Raw genomic sequence first — 18,284 nt, 5'->3', positions numbered from 1 at the left:
GAGCCGGAAGCCCACTTCGCCTCCTCAAGCTGGTCTCCTGGTTCTGTTTCCTTTGCTGCTGCTACTTCTCTACCGCTGCTTGTTGCTGTCTCTGATGTCACAGCTCTGCCTTCTGGATCTAGGAGTTCAGTGCCGGGATAGTGGATCATTCTCGACTCATTTGAAGTTTAGCAGCATGGCAAAACTGACCAATTATTTCCATGGCCACACTCTCACAAGGAGTCCTGGTATGGCACTGTAGGGAAAGTACTGGACTGCTTAACTGTACGGTTGCTGGTTCAAACCCACCAGCTGCTCCTTGGAAACCCATATACAGGCGATCACTATGAGTTTGAACTGATTCAAAGACACTAACAACCCTTACAAGGGTGCTGTGTACCTTATTTTTACATTATCAGCAAATTGCTCAATTCTTTCAGTGGGCTACAGCACCAACACATTTTGATAGTTCGACCTGGTGGTTTGGTGGGAGTTAGAAAGGCTAGAAGAGCCATATCAAGCAGTGTGAACTACAGCTTAACATTTCAAATTATTTCAGAGTAAATTATTTAGAAGGAATGAGAAAGTTACTAAAAATGTTTTTAACTACTACTTTCAGTTATCTCCTTAAATGTCTCCTTATAAAATAATCTTTCTTTGTCATTGTTTTTTAAGTGAAAACCATCCATCTCCTTTCATTTCCTTTGTTGTTGTTGTTAAGTACCATGGAGTTGGTTTTGACTCATAGTGACCCTGCACAGGGTTTCCCAGGCTGTAAATCTTTATGGGAGCAGAACACCTCATCTTTCTGCCATGGAACCGTTGATACTTTCGAACTGCCGATAGTTTTGAACTGCCGACCTTGAAGTTAGAAGCCCGATTCGTAACCACTATGCTACCAGAGCTTCTCATGACATACTTAACTTAGCTGATGGTCCTATATTTGGTTTTTATCTTCCCATCTTTAGAATGTGACTCTGAAGGTCAGGATTTTCTGTTTCACTACTCTGGTAGCATAGTGGTTGCAAATTGGGTTGCGAACCGCAAGGTCAGCAGTTTGAAACTACCAGCTGTTTCGCAGGAGAAAGATGAGTCTTTCTGCTCCTGTAAAGATTTACAGCTTCGGAAACCCTGTACAGGGTTGCTATGAGTTTGAACCAACTCCATGCACATAACCACCACCACTTAATCTGTAGTTCCTAGAGCCATATTGTAACTATTCAATGAATATTGATGGAATAAAGGTTTATGCAATCCTACTTCTGAAAGTGTCTCCTTGACTGAAGGACAAGGGCAGTCTTTCCACCCTTGAATCAGAATTACCTTGGTGGTTATTGATGGAATCCTTGTTAAAAATGCCAATTCCTAGCCCTAGGCCCCATACATGATCAGTTTTATCAAGCTCTGGAATCTGTAGTTTTAAGAAAGCTACCCCGGTGGTTCTTAAACTTCAGTGTAAAATGGGACTCATTATTTACAATGTGGTTAATTAAGTATTGACACTGTAACTTGTAACAAGTTCTGGTAGCATTAGCATAGTGGTTATGAATTGGGCTGCTAACCTCAAGGTCAGCAGTTCGAAACTACCAGCCCTTCCGAAGGAGAAAGATGAGGTTTTCTGCTCCTGTAAAGATTTTCAGTCTCAGAAACCCTATGCAGGGTCACTCATAGCACATAACAACCACCACCAATGAATGTAACTTGTAGAATTTATAATTAAATTACAAATGGATTGACCATTCTGTAGCAAATCGTTGTCCCCTCCCTACCCCCACTAAGTTATGTATATGGAGACTTGGTGTGGTGCTGTGGGTTAATGCCCCAGACTACAAAGCCCTTTGAACTGCAAGGTTGGCGTTGCTCAGCAGCTCACCAGCTGCTCCTCAGAAACCCTATACAGGGTACCTATGAGTTTAAACCTACTCAACAGCACTTGACAACAAGAGTTATGTATATCTGTGATTATTATTTTGATTACTGTGGTTTAAAAATTCAGTTTAATTTGGACTTTTTAAGGACCTAAAAAACCCTCAAATACAAGATTGCAGTCACCTTTTCAAAACATAAAACTCCTAAAGCACTCCCTACTTCCTATATTTGAGAATTTTTTTACTCATAGGAGTCCTGGGTGGCACTGTAGGATAAGCACTGGACCGTTAACAGTAAGGTCTGTGGTTCAAACCTACTAGCCGCTCCTTGGAAACCTTATACAGAGCTATAGGGTTTAATCCCTGTATTTGATGGCACATAACAAACAACAACTCTTATAAGAATAATAGTTCCCATTGAGTTGATGGCAACCTTTACTTTTATTTCCTTTAACCTGCCTTATTTTTCTCTTTGGTGACCCAGTGTGAAAGAGTAGAACTGCACCATAGAGTTTCCTGGTGTGGTATTGTGGGATAAAGCACTGGACTGCAAGGCCAATTTAAACCACAAGATTGGCGGTTCAAATTCACCAGCTGCTCTTTGGAAACCGTATACAGGATGGCTAGGAGTCAGAACCGACTAGAAGGCACTTAAAAACCACAGTCTTTATGGGAGCAGGTTACCATGTCTTTTCCCCTATGGAGTGGATAGTGGGTTCAAACTGCTAACCTTTCAGTTAACTGGGCTTTTAACCATTACCCCACCAGAGCTCCTTATGTGACCAAAACATAATGTTGATTGCATCACATTGAAAACCTTTAGAACTGGCTTCTATTTGGTGATAAGCTTCGGGAAAAATTACACTCATAATTTTTTTACATTTTCATCGATTGAAGATGAATGCATCAAAACGTTTTTATTCCTCAGTGTTCTTTAAGTGAGAACCCTGAAAATTCTGTGGCATCAGCACTGGTTACTATGGGAACAAGAGTAGATTTCAAATGGAAAATATGTGTATCTTAAAGGAAAAAACAACTCTTTGTCTCCTGATTTGATAGTAATGAAGGAAGGAGAGGATCTATATCATAGACTTGTTAAAATATTTCTTACACCCTGGGTAATTTAGGAAGGGGATCTTTTGGGTAAAGGGGAGGGACTAGAAGGAATATTTGACAACTGACATTGTTAATAGATCCTTTTCTGGAGTATTAATATATTTTTGCCAGTTTGTATGAGAGAACTGTACTTTATAAATTCCTAATGAGATTATTTTCTTGGAGCAAAATGTTGAATTAACTATTTCTTTTTTGGGGTAGCATTTGTTACTAATAGCTTCTTTTCTATTTCAAAATTATATTTTATTGGTGCCCTTGTAATGATTCTTATCATTCTGGGCGACAAAGCCCAGCACTGATTTAAAAAAAAAAAAAAAGCTCACCCCAACATCTGATGATGACTCCCAATCAATAGTTTTCACCCCAAACTGTGGTTGGGAGAGGACCAGTGAAGGTGAGAGAAACCCTCAGTGACATGACTGACACATTAGAAGCAACAGTGGCATGAAGATGGGGCAGGGCCAGGCAGAGTTTAAACTGCAAAGCTGTTTGAACTGCAAGGTTGACGGTTCAAGCTCACCAGCTGCTCCTCAGAAACTCTATATAGGGTCGCTATGAGTAGGAACTGATTCCATGGCACTGAACAACTACAACAGTCATCACTTCCAAAAGGTCCCTTGTGTCCTCCTAGTCAATTTTCTTCCTTAACCTTCAGCTCTTGACTGACGTGATCGCTTTCTGTCACTGAAGGCTTTGCATTTTCTAGGATTTCATATAAATGAAATCATATAGTGTAATGTTTTATTATGTATGGCTTTTTTCACTTATCAGGATGCTTTTTACATTTATCTGAGTGGTATATGTAGTTTTTTCATTGTTGAGTTCATTGTGTTGATTAACACACATGATTTATTCTCTAGTAAAGTGGACATTTGGATTGTGTCCAGTTTTGGGATATTATGAATAAAGCTGCTATGAACATATATATTCCGGTCTTTTTATTGTTATGTTTTAATTTATCCTTCAAATGCCTAAGAGTACAATTACTGGGTTCCATACATGCTTATTTAACTTTGTAAGTTATTGGCAAAATGTTTTTCATAGTGCATTTGTATCATTTTATACTCACTAGAAACCTGAGAGTGGTGTGCCCCACCTAGTCGTAACTGTCTTTGTAATCTCCGTTATTTTAGTGTGTGTGTGTAGTGGTATTCCTTGTTATAAATTTGAGGAAGGAGCCCTAGTGGTGCGGAAGTGTAGTGCTTTGCTGTTAACTAAAAGGTTGGCAGCTTGACTCCATGGAAGACAGATACAGCAGTCTGCCTGTGGCTCATTCCTACTCTGCCCTGTGTAGTTTGCTTTCTAGTATGTCTTTGATTTTAGTGTTAGGGTAATAATCCTAGCTTCATAAGGCAAACCGTATAGTCCTTTCAAGAGGAGTTTGTGTTGAATTGGTATCACTTCTTCCTTAAATGTTTGGTAGAATTCACAAGTAAACAGAGTTTTTAATGGATTTGCTTTTAAATCGGATTATTTTTTAAGCTTATCTCTATTTAAAGAGTGTGTTCATCTTTCTTTAGCTAGCCAATTTAAGGTAGGACTCTGGCTTCTAGATTTTAGGAGGCAAGCATTAGTGTGTTTTAGAACTGTGTTTCTAGTGAGTGGATTGAAAGAAATAGTACGATGGGCAAAGGATTTTATAATCATATATATATTTTGAAAATGTGTTTTTTTGTGTGCTCTCAATGACACTTTTGCCCATTCCAGTCACTAACATGCTGTGGAAGTAGCAAAAAGATCGAGAAGCAATACTTTTAGAATATTTGAGAGAATCACTGGCATGCATCTTTTTTTGTACCTGGATCAACTTATCGCCTAATAAACATTTCTTTGCATCACCTCCCTTTAAAAAATAGTTTTCTTATTATGGAGCGTTTCAGATACACATATATGCAGAAGTGAAAAGAACAATTTAAGGAATCCCTGTATATACACATTCAGATTAAATAGTTACTAATTTATGTCCACTTAGTTTCATCTGCTACCTCATAGCTAGCCTCCTGCCAGATTATTTTGAAGCTAATATCAGATTGTTCATATCAATGTTTTATTTGTGTGTTTAAAAGACTATACAACACCACTAGAAAAGGAATGTCTTAATAGCAATTATTCAGAGGTCAAATTTCCCTGATTTCCTTGAACAAGACCCATGCCTTACATAAGGGTCTTCTCTCCCCTACTGTCTCACCGCAGTTTTTGCGATTTATTTTTCTAGTAACTGGTTTGTTAGTTCAGTAGAATTTTCTGGTTCTGGATTTTGCTGATTAATCTCTCTGTGTTTAATATGTTCTCTGTCTCCTGAATTTCCTCTGCTGTATGGCACTTAACACCACCAACAGCAGTTAGATAAAGAGTCCCATGGGTGGTACAAATGGGTAGGAGCTCAGTTACTAACTTGAAAGGATGGCAGTTGAAAATCTACTCAGTAGTCATCGAAGGAGAAGAGCAGAGAACGGAGCCCTACCCAGAGAAGCAGTGATGCCAGGGATGGAGGCAGAGACTTTGACATGGGGAGATGGAGTGGCTGGAGACTTTGGACCTGGAGGGGGGTGGGGGGGCTGTGTGCGGATGACAGGGGGGCAGGCGTGCAGAGTGTAACCTTTGGTTGGTCGATGGTGCATGGAGGGGATTGTAACCATGGCAGGGTAACGATATACAACAGGCTCAATGTGAAGCTAATGCCCTCCCATGTGAACTATCACATAATTCACAATAAAACATTAAAAAACAAACAAGTAAATTAAGGGCAGGAATCTTACCTTGTTCAACTCTATAGCCTGAATGGTGACCAGCCTGACTGTGTATTAATTAAGGTGCAATAAACAATGATAGGGGGAAAAAAAGAAATCTACCCAGCAGCATTTCAGAAGAAAGGTCTGCAAAGACCTTTATGTGAAAGACCCACAGCTATAGAAAACCCTGTGGAGCACAATTCTACTTTGATGCGCACAGTAAGGTTGCCATGAGTTAGAATTGATTTAAGGGCATTTGGTTTGGTTTTTTGGAATTATAGTTCAATCAGATTCAGGTTTTTAATTCTATCATAGGTGGTGTATGCTTCTCATGTAGCATCAGGAGCCATAAAATATCTGATTATGTCTTTGTGATATTAAGATCGATGGGATAGACATGTTAGGACTAGAGACTGATCTATCCATTATAATTTATCCAGTCAATTTTATACCCATTAGTTTTAGTGACCATTGTGCATATCTGCTTTTTTGAAGTTTTCATTTCTAGGAAGTGAAGACTACTGAGTTCAATTTATAAAGGACCTTAGACATTAATTGGTTAATAACAGTCTTAGGCTACATCATTAGTTCCTATAATTACTAATTGTTTTAGAAAATCTGTTTCATTTCATAATTTACTTAATCCTAGAAATTGGACAAATAATTTACAGATGCAAGTTATTTTTAATAATGATTTTGTTTTTCATATCAATGCAGCTTTTAAGAATTGTTTTACAAAAACTAGATTGAATGAACTGAAGCTTCTTAGAATAAGACCCACATAACATATGGAAATTAAGGTATCTTCTTTTCTTGATAGATTTTGCTTTAGCAAACATTGGTGGTCGTTGTTGTTGTTATGTGCTGTGGAGTAGGTTCTGACTCATAGCAACCTTGCATAGCGTTTCTGAGGCTATACATCTTTATGGGAGCAGAAAGCCTCATCGTTCCCCCATGGAATGGCTGGTGGTTTCGAACTGATGACCTTGATGTTAGCAGCCTGATAAGTAACCGTTATGCTACCAGACGTACTTACAAGCATAAGAGGCTACATTATTCCACAGACCTTATAGTTATTCTCCAAATTATTATCATCTGGTTCATATATTTTTTTTTTCTTGTTGATTCTCTAAAACTTTGATTAGTAAATGCTGAAGAAGCATTTTCTTTAATGATCCCATGCTATATCTGTCTTCCACTTGAAGTGCTTTGCTCCTCACCTTCCAGAAAAATCTGTTTTGTTGATGCTGAACTTGAATAGTAGTTAATTTTTACCAGTTAACTTTATTGGAAAATTCTTAAGTGTCTGTAATGATGCTTAACATTTCCCACTGAATTTCAGTGCCAGTCAGTTCTCTTCAAACCACCTTTTGAGCTAAAAACAAACTCCTTTGCTTTCTTACTTATCCCATGTTTAAGCATTTTGGAGTTCTGGTGTGGCACTGTAGGATAATTATAAAAGGTCAGCGCTTCAAACTTACCAGCCACTCCTCGAAAACCCTACACATAGCTGCTATGAGTTGGAGTAGACTCCAGAGCACTAACAACAAAGAGAACAAGCATTTTGAAGAGTGAAGCTAGTAAGAAAGAAAATGATTGCTTCAATTTAGAGTTTTAATGGAACTCCTCCTGCATTTACATCTATTTTATCAAGTTTTCCCATACCGCTAAATTGACTTATCAGATTTAGCAAAACTTAATTGGCAGATGTACTTACCTAGAGATCAGTTACGTTTTGTACCTCAGATTAATGCTTGCTTTGTACCTGGAAGATAACTTGTGGTCTTTATTTTGGCTTCTGTGGATTTATAATGCCATGCTTAATTTCCAGAGCACTAGTTTTTAATTTGAAGTTTGGCAAATTACTTTTTTTAAGATCATAAAGTGAGTAAGTTTAACAGTGAGCAGAGTGCATAGTTTTGCTAAACACATTTCCGGATTCTTCTCTGGACTATTGACTTCAATTACTTAACTAGTGATCCTTAGTTAAGAGTTGGTCATAGTTTTTAGACAGTTGTAAGTTTGAATTTTGTTCTTTATTCTATGGATCTTAATTATGATTGTTGTTATTGTTGTTAAGTATCATGGAGTCGGTTCCGACTCATAGTGACCCTGCACAGGCTTTCCAAGGCTGTAAATCTTTACAGGAGCAGAAAGCCTCATCTGTTTCCCGTGGAATGGCTGGTAGTTTCGAACTGCCAATCTTGGAGGTTAACAGCCCTATAAAGATCATTAAATCACAATTGGCAGCGTTGAAAGTAAAACCATTTCACTGAGGCTTTGTCTGTTGGCACTTAGTGGTGGGGGCTTGTCAGTTTTGAGGTCTTAGTGTACTAGACTGCTAACCACAAGGTTTGTGGATCAAACCTACCATCCGCTCATGGGAAACCCTATACATGGTTGAAACGAACTTGGTGGCACGTAACAACAGCAATATTCTAGATATATCGTTAGTTCCAAGTTGCTATTTGGAATATTGATAATTTAAAACATACTTCCAATGATTGTGAAAAGCAAATTATTCTTTCTTTGGTTCTCATTCTGTAAGTTTAGTTTCGGGTTGATTCAAAGTTAGGAAATTTTTATTGTGATACAGATTTATAGTCTTTCTTTGTAATTAGGCTTGAAGTTTGCTATGGGTCTAGGTCAGTCCTCAAGTATAAGTTTTTCTGTTATAACACATATTGAATTGTAAATTTAGCTATTTTAACATTAAGTGTGATTTATTGTGGTTAGGTACCATTGAGTCAGTTCTGAAGTACAACAGTGTACAACAGAACACAATACTGCTGTGGCTTATACCATCCTCACAATCATTTCTATGTTTGTCTGATAAAATAACAATTTAAAAAGTTGTGTTTTGTTTGTAGGGCAAATTGATTTTTAAGTGTACTTCATGATAAGGTATGGAGGGGTAATTTCGGGTATGTTTTAGCTTTAGGTGGCTTGGAGTGGGAAGTATGGGTTTGAAATAGTAAATCAGAAAAATCCAAATAGTAAATCAGAAGACTGAGATCTACTTAACTCAGTAAGTGTTTGGCTTTGGAGAATGGAAATAAAATTAATATTTTTCATAGGTAGAATTTAATTTCAGTTTAAAATCTTATGGTAATGTGAAATTTTAAAAAACAAACACAAAACTTTTAGTTTTAAGTAATCACTGAATGTTAATATTTGCAAGTTCAATGCAATTTACATTTAATTCCTTTTTATTCAAGTGCTTTTGATAAATGAAGTGATTTGTGTCTAATTCAGACTTGGTAGAGAACCTTGATGAAGAGTAAACCTGGGTGATCATGTCATTATTTTACTCCATTATAATTGAAATACATTTTAAACATTTTACTTTAAAGATCTATAAAGATGTAACAAGCATGTAGACTTTTTAAATCTTAGCTAACTGCTTTTTCCATATTAATGAAAAGAACCTACCAGATGGCAACTGTAGCCAGCTAATCTAGGTGAAGTTTCAAGTTATTAAGATTTCCTTCCTGTTTAGTGGGGTTTGTTTGTTTTTGGATTATTACTATTTAAAAAAAAAATCAACGGAAGCTTTCCTTTGTTACTTTAAAAAAAGAGTAAGACTTCGTTGATTTGGTTTTTATTTAGTTTTTGTGTTTTACTTGGTTGTTGTTAAGTGCTGTTGAGTTAGTTTTGATTTATGACCACCCTGTTTTGGGTTTCTGAGGATCAGCATGTGGGTTTGAACCACCAACCTTGGGACTAGTAGTCCAGTGCTTATTTTACAATATCACACCAGGTGCTTAATATTTTCACTGTAACTCTGTGACAGACATATTTACTGCTTGTGTTGGTAGATGTGTTTCCCCATCCCCAAATTATGTACCATTCTTATTATGTGGTGATCAAATTTGCTTGTAAAGTAGGGAAAGACAGATATAAGGCTCCTTAGTAAAGTGTTTATTGTTGTTACGTGCTGTGGAGTCGGTTCCAACTCATGGCGACTCTGTACAGAGTTTTTAAGGCTGTAAATCTTTATGGGAGCAGAAAGCCTCATCTTTCTCCCGCGAAACATCTGGTAGTTTTGAACTGCTGATGTTGAGGTTAGCATCCTGATTCATAACCACTATGTGACCAGAGCTCCTTAGTAAAGCATTTAAATGTCATTAATTCAATAAATATTTATTTATATCCAACATTGTTTTAGTTGCTGAAAGTGTTTAAATATCATTAATTCAGCAAATATTTATTTAGTACTTGCTAGATCTGGTAGCGTAGTGGTAATGATTCGGGCTGCTAACCTCAAGGTTGGCAGTTTGAAACTACCAGCTGTTCTGTGGGAGAAAGATGAGGCTTTCTGCTCCTGTAAAGCTTTGCAGCCTCGGAAACCCTGTGCAGGGTCGCTATGAGTCGGAACCGACGCCACGGTAATTAACAACAGGGTATCCAACATTGTTTTAGATGCTGAAAGATAATAGTGGTTAACAGGAGGATTGAGATTCTTACTCTTTTTGAGCACATACTCTGTTGAGGCGAAGATATCCAACCCAAACCCACTGTTAAAATCAAGTCGATTCCTACTCACGGCTGCCCTATAGGATAGAGGAGAACTTTCGGAGACTAAGTCTATATATATGGAAGCAGACTGCTTCATCTTTTTCCTGTGGAGTGACTGGCAATGGTGGGTTCAAACTGGTGACCTTTTAGTTAGCAACCTAATGCTTACCCCATTCCACCACCATCCTTGCGTGAATGGCGGTAGATATAAGATATCTATATAAACAAATGAAAAAGGTTATTCCAGATACTGATAAGGGTAATTGGAAAGCTTGCTGGGAATAAGTGGTTGGGAAAGGACACACTGTGTATATGAGATCTGTTATGTGCTGTCAAGTTGGTTCCAACCCTGTATATGGTTTTGGAGGAGCTGATTTTTGCAGTTCAAGCCGACTTTGCAGTCCAGTGCATTAAGCCACAGCGCCATACCAGAACTCCAATATGAGGTTTGGATGATGGAAAACTCACATAAGTTCCTAGGAATAGGTAGAACATTACAGACAGGAGACAACCAAGGATAAAGATTCTAAGGTGGGTAACAAGTTTGACCTGTTAAATGAACAGCATGAAAGTCAATGCCTGGAGCTCTGGGAATGAACTGAGGCTGAGGGGTGTTATCAGTGGAAACCAGAAGTAAATTAGGGACCTGTTAACATAATACTGGAGAAACTTAGATTTTTCTTTTTTCTAGTTGCAGTGGGAAATGAGTTGAAAGTTTTATGTAGAGGAGTAGCAATCTAAGAGGGGAAATATGCAACAAATAAGTACTTAAAATGTTTAAATCACGGATGAGATCAACTTTCCTGAGTAAATGACATTTAAACTGAGACTTGAAGACTACTTTGAGGAGTGTTGTTGTTTCTAAATGCCTTCGAGTAATTTCCAACTCAGCAACCCTGTATAGGGTTTCCCAGGAGTGGCTGGTGAGCTTGAACTGCTAACTTCACGGTTCAAACTGACCTTGCACTTCAGCATATTAACCACAGCACCTCATCAGGATTCTATGTTGAGGATTGCAATTGAATTTATTAGGGAGCAACAGGTAGATGAATATCCTGGAGACTGTGTTTGCGTGCTTTCAGATAGCCTATCCAGCTATACTGATGTGCAATCTTAACAATTAGTGTTAGTATCTGACTTAATTAATATGATTTTTACTTTGAAGATTATCCTTTGAAGTTGCATATTCTGTGTATTACATTGTCACTATTTGTAGCACAGTTTTAATACTGCTGTTGATTGTGCTGTGTACAGTTAAAGGTGCCTTGTGATGTGGAGGTAAAGACTAATAATCTTCATGCTCAGATGAGCTAGATGTTTCTCTCTGAAATGAGATTAAGCACCCATTGTTGTTGTTAAGTACTGTGGAGTTGGTTCTGACTTAGTGACCCTAGGGGCACAGGGTTTCCGAGGCTGCAAATCTTTATGGGAGCAGAAAGCCTCATCTTTCTCCCGCAGAACAGCTGGTAGTTTCAAACTGCTGACATTGAGGTAACCACTGGTAACCACTCTGCCACCAGAGCTCCCATTGTTGTTGTTAAGTGCCATCGAGTCGGTTCTGACTCATTGCAACCCTGTACAGGGTTTCCGAGGGTGTAAATCTTTATGGGAGTAGAAAGCCTCATCTTTATCCCGCGGAGCAGCTGGTAGTTTCGAACCGCTGACCTTAAGGTTCACAGCCGGATTCATAACCACTTCGCTTCCAGAGCTCCTTAAATGAGTGTAGGATAATCTGTGCTCTGTGAATCGTGCTGTCCATGTGTAAGGTATTGTTGGACTGTTAATTTAGCCAATCATTTAGCAGAGGAAAATCATTGCACTGAACACAGTGGATACCGAATGTCTCCTAGAGTGGAAATTGTCACTGAGTAGACAGGCTCAAGAGGGTTTCTTTAACAAACTCTGTTGTGGGAAAGAATAAGGTCTGTACAAGTAACTTTGTTGCTATGTGGGATCAAGCAACTAGTCAAGGAGGAAACCAGACAAAATACATATCCTCTGAAGCTAGTTTGTAAAAAGGTACTACCTAAATGTTGGAAATTTGCTTGTTGTTTACATTTTTTTCTGAAATTATTTCATAAAGTTCTTTATGGGAAACTTGATGTTCTGTTATAAAGATTATTATTGGTGTTCTGTTGTGAACGAAGATAGGAGTTATATGGCTGTTTTTGGGGAACTATATAATCTTGAGGTGCTAGCTTTGTTGTTGGTGAAAAAGAATCCCAGAGGAAGGCAAAACTCTAGGATGTAACTCTTACTGACCACTCTTGTGTTTTATGCTTTGCTTGGTTTGCTTTAATAAAGGGGCTGTTTTATTATGGGAATCCTGGTGTGGCGCTACAGGATAATGCTCTGGACTGCAAGGTTGATTTAAACTGCAAGGTCAGCAGTTCAAACCTACCAGACTCTCTTCAGAAACTGTCGATGGATCATTATGGATCGGAACTGACTTGATGGCACTTAACAACAAAACATTCTATTATGTAGGGCCCTGGTGGCACCTGGTGACTGCTAAACAAAAGGTCTACTTTCAAACCCAACAGCTGCTCTATGGGAAAAAAGATGGTGGCAGTCTGCTTCTGTGAAGATTTTCAGCCTTGGAAACTATTGGGGCAGAATAACTGAATCAGAATCAGCTTGAGGGCAGTGGGTTTTGGTTATTCTACTATGTTACTATTACTAAATTTTTTGTTGTTGTTAAGTGTTGTTGAGTCGGTTCTGACACGTAGTGACCCTGTATACAGTTTCCGAGGAGTGGTTGGTGAGTTTGAACCGCTTACCTTGTGGTTCAAACTGACCCTGCGGTCCAGCGCATTATCTTGCAGCACCACACTAAGACTGCCTTGTTACGTGCCATCGCAACCCTGTGTAGGGTTTCTAAGAAGCTTCTGGTGAGTTTTAGCCGATGACTGCAGTTCAAATCAACCTTGCGGTCCAGCGCATTATCCTGTGGTTTGTTGTTAAGTGCCATGGAGTCTTTTCTAACCCATAGTGACCCTGTGTAGGGTTTCCAAGGAGCAGCTGGTGAGCTTGAACCACCAACATTGCAGTTCAAACGACTTTGCAGCCTGATACATTTGCCCACAGCACCACACCAGGACTCTAATCCTGTGGTTTGTTATTGTTGTTAAGTGCCGTCCAGTCGATTCTGACCCATAGCAACTCTGTATAGGGTTTCCAAGGAGCAGCTGGTGAGCTTGAACCACCAACCTTGAAGTTCAAACGACTTTGCAGTCTGGCTCATTAACCCACAGCGCCACACCAGGACTCTCCTATCCTGTGGTTGTTGTTGTTGTTGTCAGGTGCCATCGAGTCAGAACCGACTCACAGCGGACCCCATACACAGCAGAACGAAACAATGTCTGATCCTGGGCCAACCTCACTACCGCTGGCACATTTGACGCCATCAGTGATGCCACCTGGCCAATCCATCTCGTTGGGGGTCTTCCTCTTTTTCTGTGACCCTCCATCTTACCCAGCATGACATCCTTCTCCAGCGACTGTTCCCTCCTGACAATATGTCCAAAGTATGAGAGACGAAGCTTAGCCATCTTGGCCTCCAAGGAGCGCTCTGGCTGCACCTCTTCCAAAACAGATCTGTTCGTTCTTTTGGCAGTCCATGGCACTTTTAGTATTCTCCAACATTAAGCACTTAAAAAAGAAACCTCTTAGAGCTTTGAGTTTGCCTTTTAAGTTTCAGAATTAAAAGATGAGTAACATTTACAATTCATATATATGTTTTAATCTTTGCAACATTGAGTAATTTTCCAGCTGATAACTACAGGAAAAATTGAGCTGTGGGCTGTTAGGTGAAGCTGATTCCCCTGTTAATTTAGATTCTGTGTACATAGAAGCAACATGTTTACACAATAAAGCCGTGCTTAAGGACTAGTCATATTTATTAGGTCAAGGAAACATTTGATATGAGTACTTACTTATGTGCACAGTGGAAGATCTTACTCGCATTGTTGGTCCAGTTACAGAGTATTTGAGAAATCTGATGTGTATTAGAGTGTCCAAGTTTTGTAACTCTTCTCAAATGATACCTAGTTGTTGGTTAGGTGCCATTGAGTTGGTACCCATCATAGCAACCCTATGCACAGCCGAATGAAAAACTGCAGTCCTTGGTCAACCATAGGGTGAAGTTATTTGAAGTTTTGCTTTAGTAGAAGTCCTTCAAGAAAAGTTTGTACTGCAGGAAATGAAGTAACTCTTTTCTTTTTCATTCTAGGTGAGAACTATGAAGATGATGACCTAGTAAATTCTGATAAGGTTACGAAGAAACCATGTCCAGTGCAGATTGTTCTTGCTCATGAAGATGACCATAAATTTGAGCTTGATGAAAAAGCCTTGGAGAAGCTATTGCTGCAGGAACATTTACGAGAGCTTAACATAGTAGTGGTAACCGTGGCAGGAGCTTTTCGTAAAGGGAAATCATTTCTACTGGACTTCATGCTTAGATATATGTATAACAAGGTGAATAGTGTCTTTTATAAGTTGAACCCAACGTAAAACAGAAAACTCCTAACCAATCAACCCTGTTTAAAAAAACAAAAATAAATAAATGAAACAGTAAGAGCTGTGTCTTTAATTTTATAGAAATACAGTTCTTTATAAGGCTTTTCAGTTAAAACAAAAATGTAAATTTATTTGGACCCTTGATTCTTCTTCATCTCCATAATTCTTTTATGCACAAAATACATATTGAATATGATTTAGCCATCTGCATTGGAGGCGTTCTAGCTCTAACCCAAGAAGGTATCTGACTATACCTTGAAAGTTTCTGAAGTACTGTTCATATTCACCTGCTTTTTGTATTTCCTGATACCTTCCCTGTTCATTTTTACAATGAGTGAAAATAGACAGATAGACCTTTGTAAAAGCATTCCTCTGTCCCTTAAATAAGTCACTTTATGTGGTTTACTGTCACATTCTGAGATAACTTCCAGTTCCTTAAGAGATCCCTTCCCTGATCTCTGAGCTTCATCGCTTGCCTTTCTATATCAGATGTACTGTATAGTTTTTTCATTTCCTTGAGTGTACACCAGTGTTTCTTAAATCAGGTCTTGCCTGTACTCTTGGGTAATCCTTTGTTAGGAGGCCTTTCCTGTTTTAAAAGACTTACGTTATGTCCTACAAGTTCTCATGGCACTGGTATGGTGGTGGTGGTATGCTGTGGAGTCAGTTCCAACTCATAGTGATCCTGCACAGGGTTTCCGAGGCTGAAAATCTTTCCGGGAGCAGAAAACCTCATCTTTTTCCTGCTGGTCGTTTCGAATTGCAGACCTGCAGGAAAAAGATGCAGCCTGACTTGTAACTATGACACTGGTCATACGTGTTATTGATGTTATTTTAGTTGCATATTTTTCCTGGCTCTGCTAGGCTGGACTTCATCTTTGTCTTTTTGATGTTGTGTTTTAGGTGAAGGTTTACGTAGCAAATTAGTTAGATTCCTATTTAATAATTTTTATACAGATTGCTCCGTGACAGCAGTTGCCATTGTTTTCATAGTGTGTCAGCATTCTCGTTGTTTCCATTGATAGTTCTGCTGTGCATAAGGTCGCTATGAGTCAGCACCGACTTGATGGCACCTAACAACAACAACAAAAGTGTACTTTCTCCTCTTTGCCTTCTCATCTGTACTTTTGGGTAAATGTCGATAGTCTGGTCTCATGTAGTTGATTGTTTAAGGAAGCACATTACTCATGGGTGATTATTTTATATGCCAGTCTATTATTTGGGAAACCATCTAATTCTGATTTCAGGCTAGAAGACACCATGGTTCATGTGGGCTATTATTCCTGTGGACTAGTTTGTGATTTGAACCTTTGGTTCCTTCATTCTCTTTTGCTCCAGATGAGCACAGACCAATAGTTGTTATTTTAGATGGCCACTTACAAGCTTTTAAGATCCTAGATGCTATTCACCAAACTAGGATGTAGAACATTATCTGTGAACTTTGTTATGCCAATTGGCTGAGTTGTTCTACTATGCTATGTTCCTAAGTCTTTTAACCAAGTAAATGACTATTGTGATGTTTGCATATGTATAAAAAGTCTCTCTAACTATGTCTCCTGTATGCTTTGTTATATATATGAGCCTTATTTTGATTATCGTATTTCTGTCACTTAGCACGGTGGTGTTGTTAAGTGCTGTTAAATCAGTTCTGACTCGTAGTGACCCTGTGTAGGAACAGTTGGTGGGTTTGGACAGCTGATCTGCTGTTAGCAGTCCAGCACTTACCTTATAGCCCCACACCAGAACTGGCACTTAATAGGAATCTATTTTGACCAGTGAATTTCCATTTTTGTATACATTTTAATCTCTGAAGGTACCAGACAGTTTTTATTTGCTTCTCCTTACTGGTTTTGACTTTCAACCCCCAAGAAACAATTTATCACAGAATGTTATTCTGACAGTTGAAAGTTGGGTTGAGGGAGAAGCTATTGGAAATTCTGAAGTGAAACCTTTAAGGGAAGAACTTGAGAAGGGACTTTTGACATCCAGTAGAAACCCCTGTGGTCCTATAAGCTTGCTAGGCTTTCAGCTGCTGATCTCAAGGTCATCAGTCCAAAGCTACCAGCTGTTCTCTGGGAGAAAGATGAGGCTGTCTGCTTCCAGAAAGATTTACCATTTGGAAACCCTGGGCAGGGTCGCTGTGAGTTGGAATCAGTGCGATGCCAGTGGGTTTTTTGGTTTTGTTTTTGGTGTTCAAAAGTCACACAAAGATAGTAGAAATAATGCCTTGACAGAAACATGTAATTGTTTAAACATCTGTCAAGGTACTCACCTTGAAAAGTTCTGTATATATCTGGAACTGGGTGTGATCTGTCTCAAAATAAGCAATAGTGTAAACATTTACAAATAGGTTTTCCAGGAAACTCTATGGTAAATGCTTTACATAAGGTTCTCTTCTTTGAATGCTCAAATATGCTTAAGTATCAAGAATATTGTTGTTGTTGTTAAGTGCCGTTGAGTCGAATCTGACCCATAGTGACCCTGTATAGGGTTTCCAAGGAGCAGCTGGTTGAGTTTGAACCACCAACCTTGAAGTTCAAATGACTTTGCATTCTGACACATTAGCCTACAGTACCACAATAATACTTCTTTTAACATGTTTAGGAAATTGAGAAAGATAAAGTACTCTGAGATTTTTCAATGGAAACTTAATTTCTTCAATTTTTAGGAAATAGACTATGTCCCTCAACCATCCCTCACATCTGGAAAGGAACTCATCCTCATTGCCCAGTTTTCAGCCAAACAGTAGATAGGTGGGACTTCTGGTGTGGTGGTGTGGATCAGCACTGAAATGCAAACCACAGGGTGGACTGTTCAAACCCACCAGTTGCTCATAGGAAACCCCATACAGGGTGGCTATGAGTCGGAACAGACTCAATGGCACTTAACAACAACTAGATAGGTGTATAGGAGGAACAACAACATTAGTCAAACAGGCACATCATGGAATGGTCAATCATTCAAAATCACCTAAGGACAAAGTTGAGAAGGGATGGGAAGGAAAGTGGAGTGGAGATAGGAAGCACAGGGAGGAAGTGGGATAGCTGTTGTTACATGGAGGGGATTGCAGCCACTGAGATGAAACAAAGTTTGATTGATTGAATGTAAAACTGATGATCTTGTTTGTAAATCTTCACTATATTCACAATAAAAAGTTGAAAAAGAAAGAAAAAACAACTCAAACCCTTATTTCCCCAAGTTTTCGAACAGAAAAAATGTGAAATAGTGGCATATTCTTTTTAAAACCCTGCATATATTTACAGAGGGTAAAAAAATTCTTATATTTTGAAGTACTTTAACTCCTTAACTGGTATATATAATATATATATCTGCATCTTAGCTGTTCACTGCAAATGTATTTGATTTCAGTTAGGTCACAGGCAGTAGAATGTTAAGAGGAAGGAAGCATAGATGATCTTTTCTAGCAATGACAATACAGGTTTCACCTCAGGTACCATTTCTTTTTCCATCTCTGATCAATTAGTAGTGGCTGCTTAGAATAGGATAGCAGCCCATTTGTGTCACAGTATTTGTGACCCCTAAACTAATCAAA

At 38.7% G+C, this 18,284-nt stretch overlaps 1 protein-coding gene across 4 annotated transcripts in view; it reads left to right on the top strand.

Annotated features, from left to right (window-relative positions):
* ATL2 (atlastin GTPase 2) overlaps positions 1 to 18,284 on the top strand; it is a 60,614-nt gene that overhangs the window by 13,243 nt on the left and 29,087 nt on the right. For all 4 annotated transcript variants that reach the window (XM_006839366.1, XM_006839367.1, XM_006839369.1 and 1 more), the window contains exon 2: positions 14,445 to 14,689. In XM_006839366.1, the coding sequence (XP_006839429.1) occupies positions 14,445 to 14,689 (245 nt within the window). The remainder of the gene's footprint in view (positions 1 to 14,444; positions 14,690 to 18,284) is intronic.

Source organism: Chrysochloris asiatica, unplaced genomic scaffold (genome assembly GCF_000296735.1).
Source record: "Chrysochloris asiatica unplaced genomic scaffold, ChrAsi1.0 scaffold00024, whole genome shotgun sequence".
NCBI lineage: Eukaryota > Metazoa > Chordata > Mammalia > Afrosoricida > Chrysochloridae > Chrysochloris > Chrysochloris asiatica.
The sequence above is the reverse complement of the archived record's forward strand: the minus strand, read 5'-3'. Positions and strand labels throughout refer to the sequence as shown.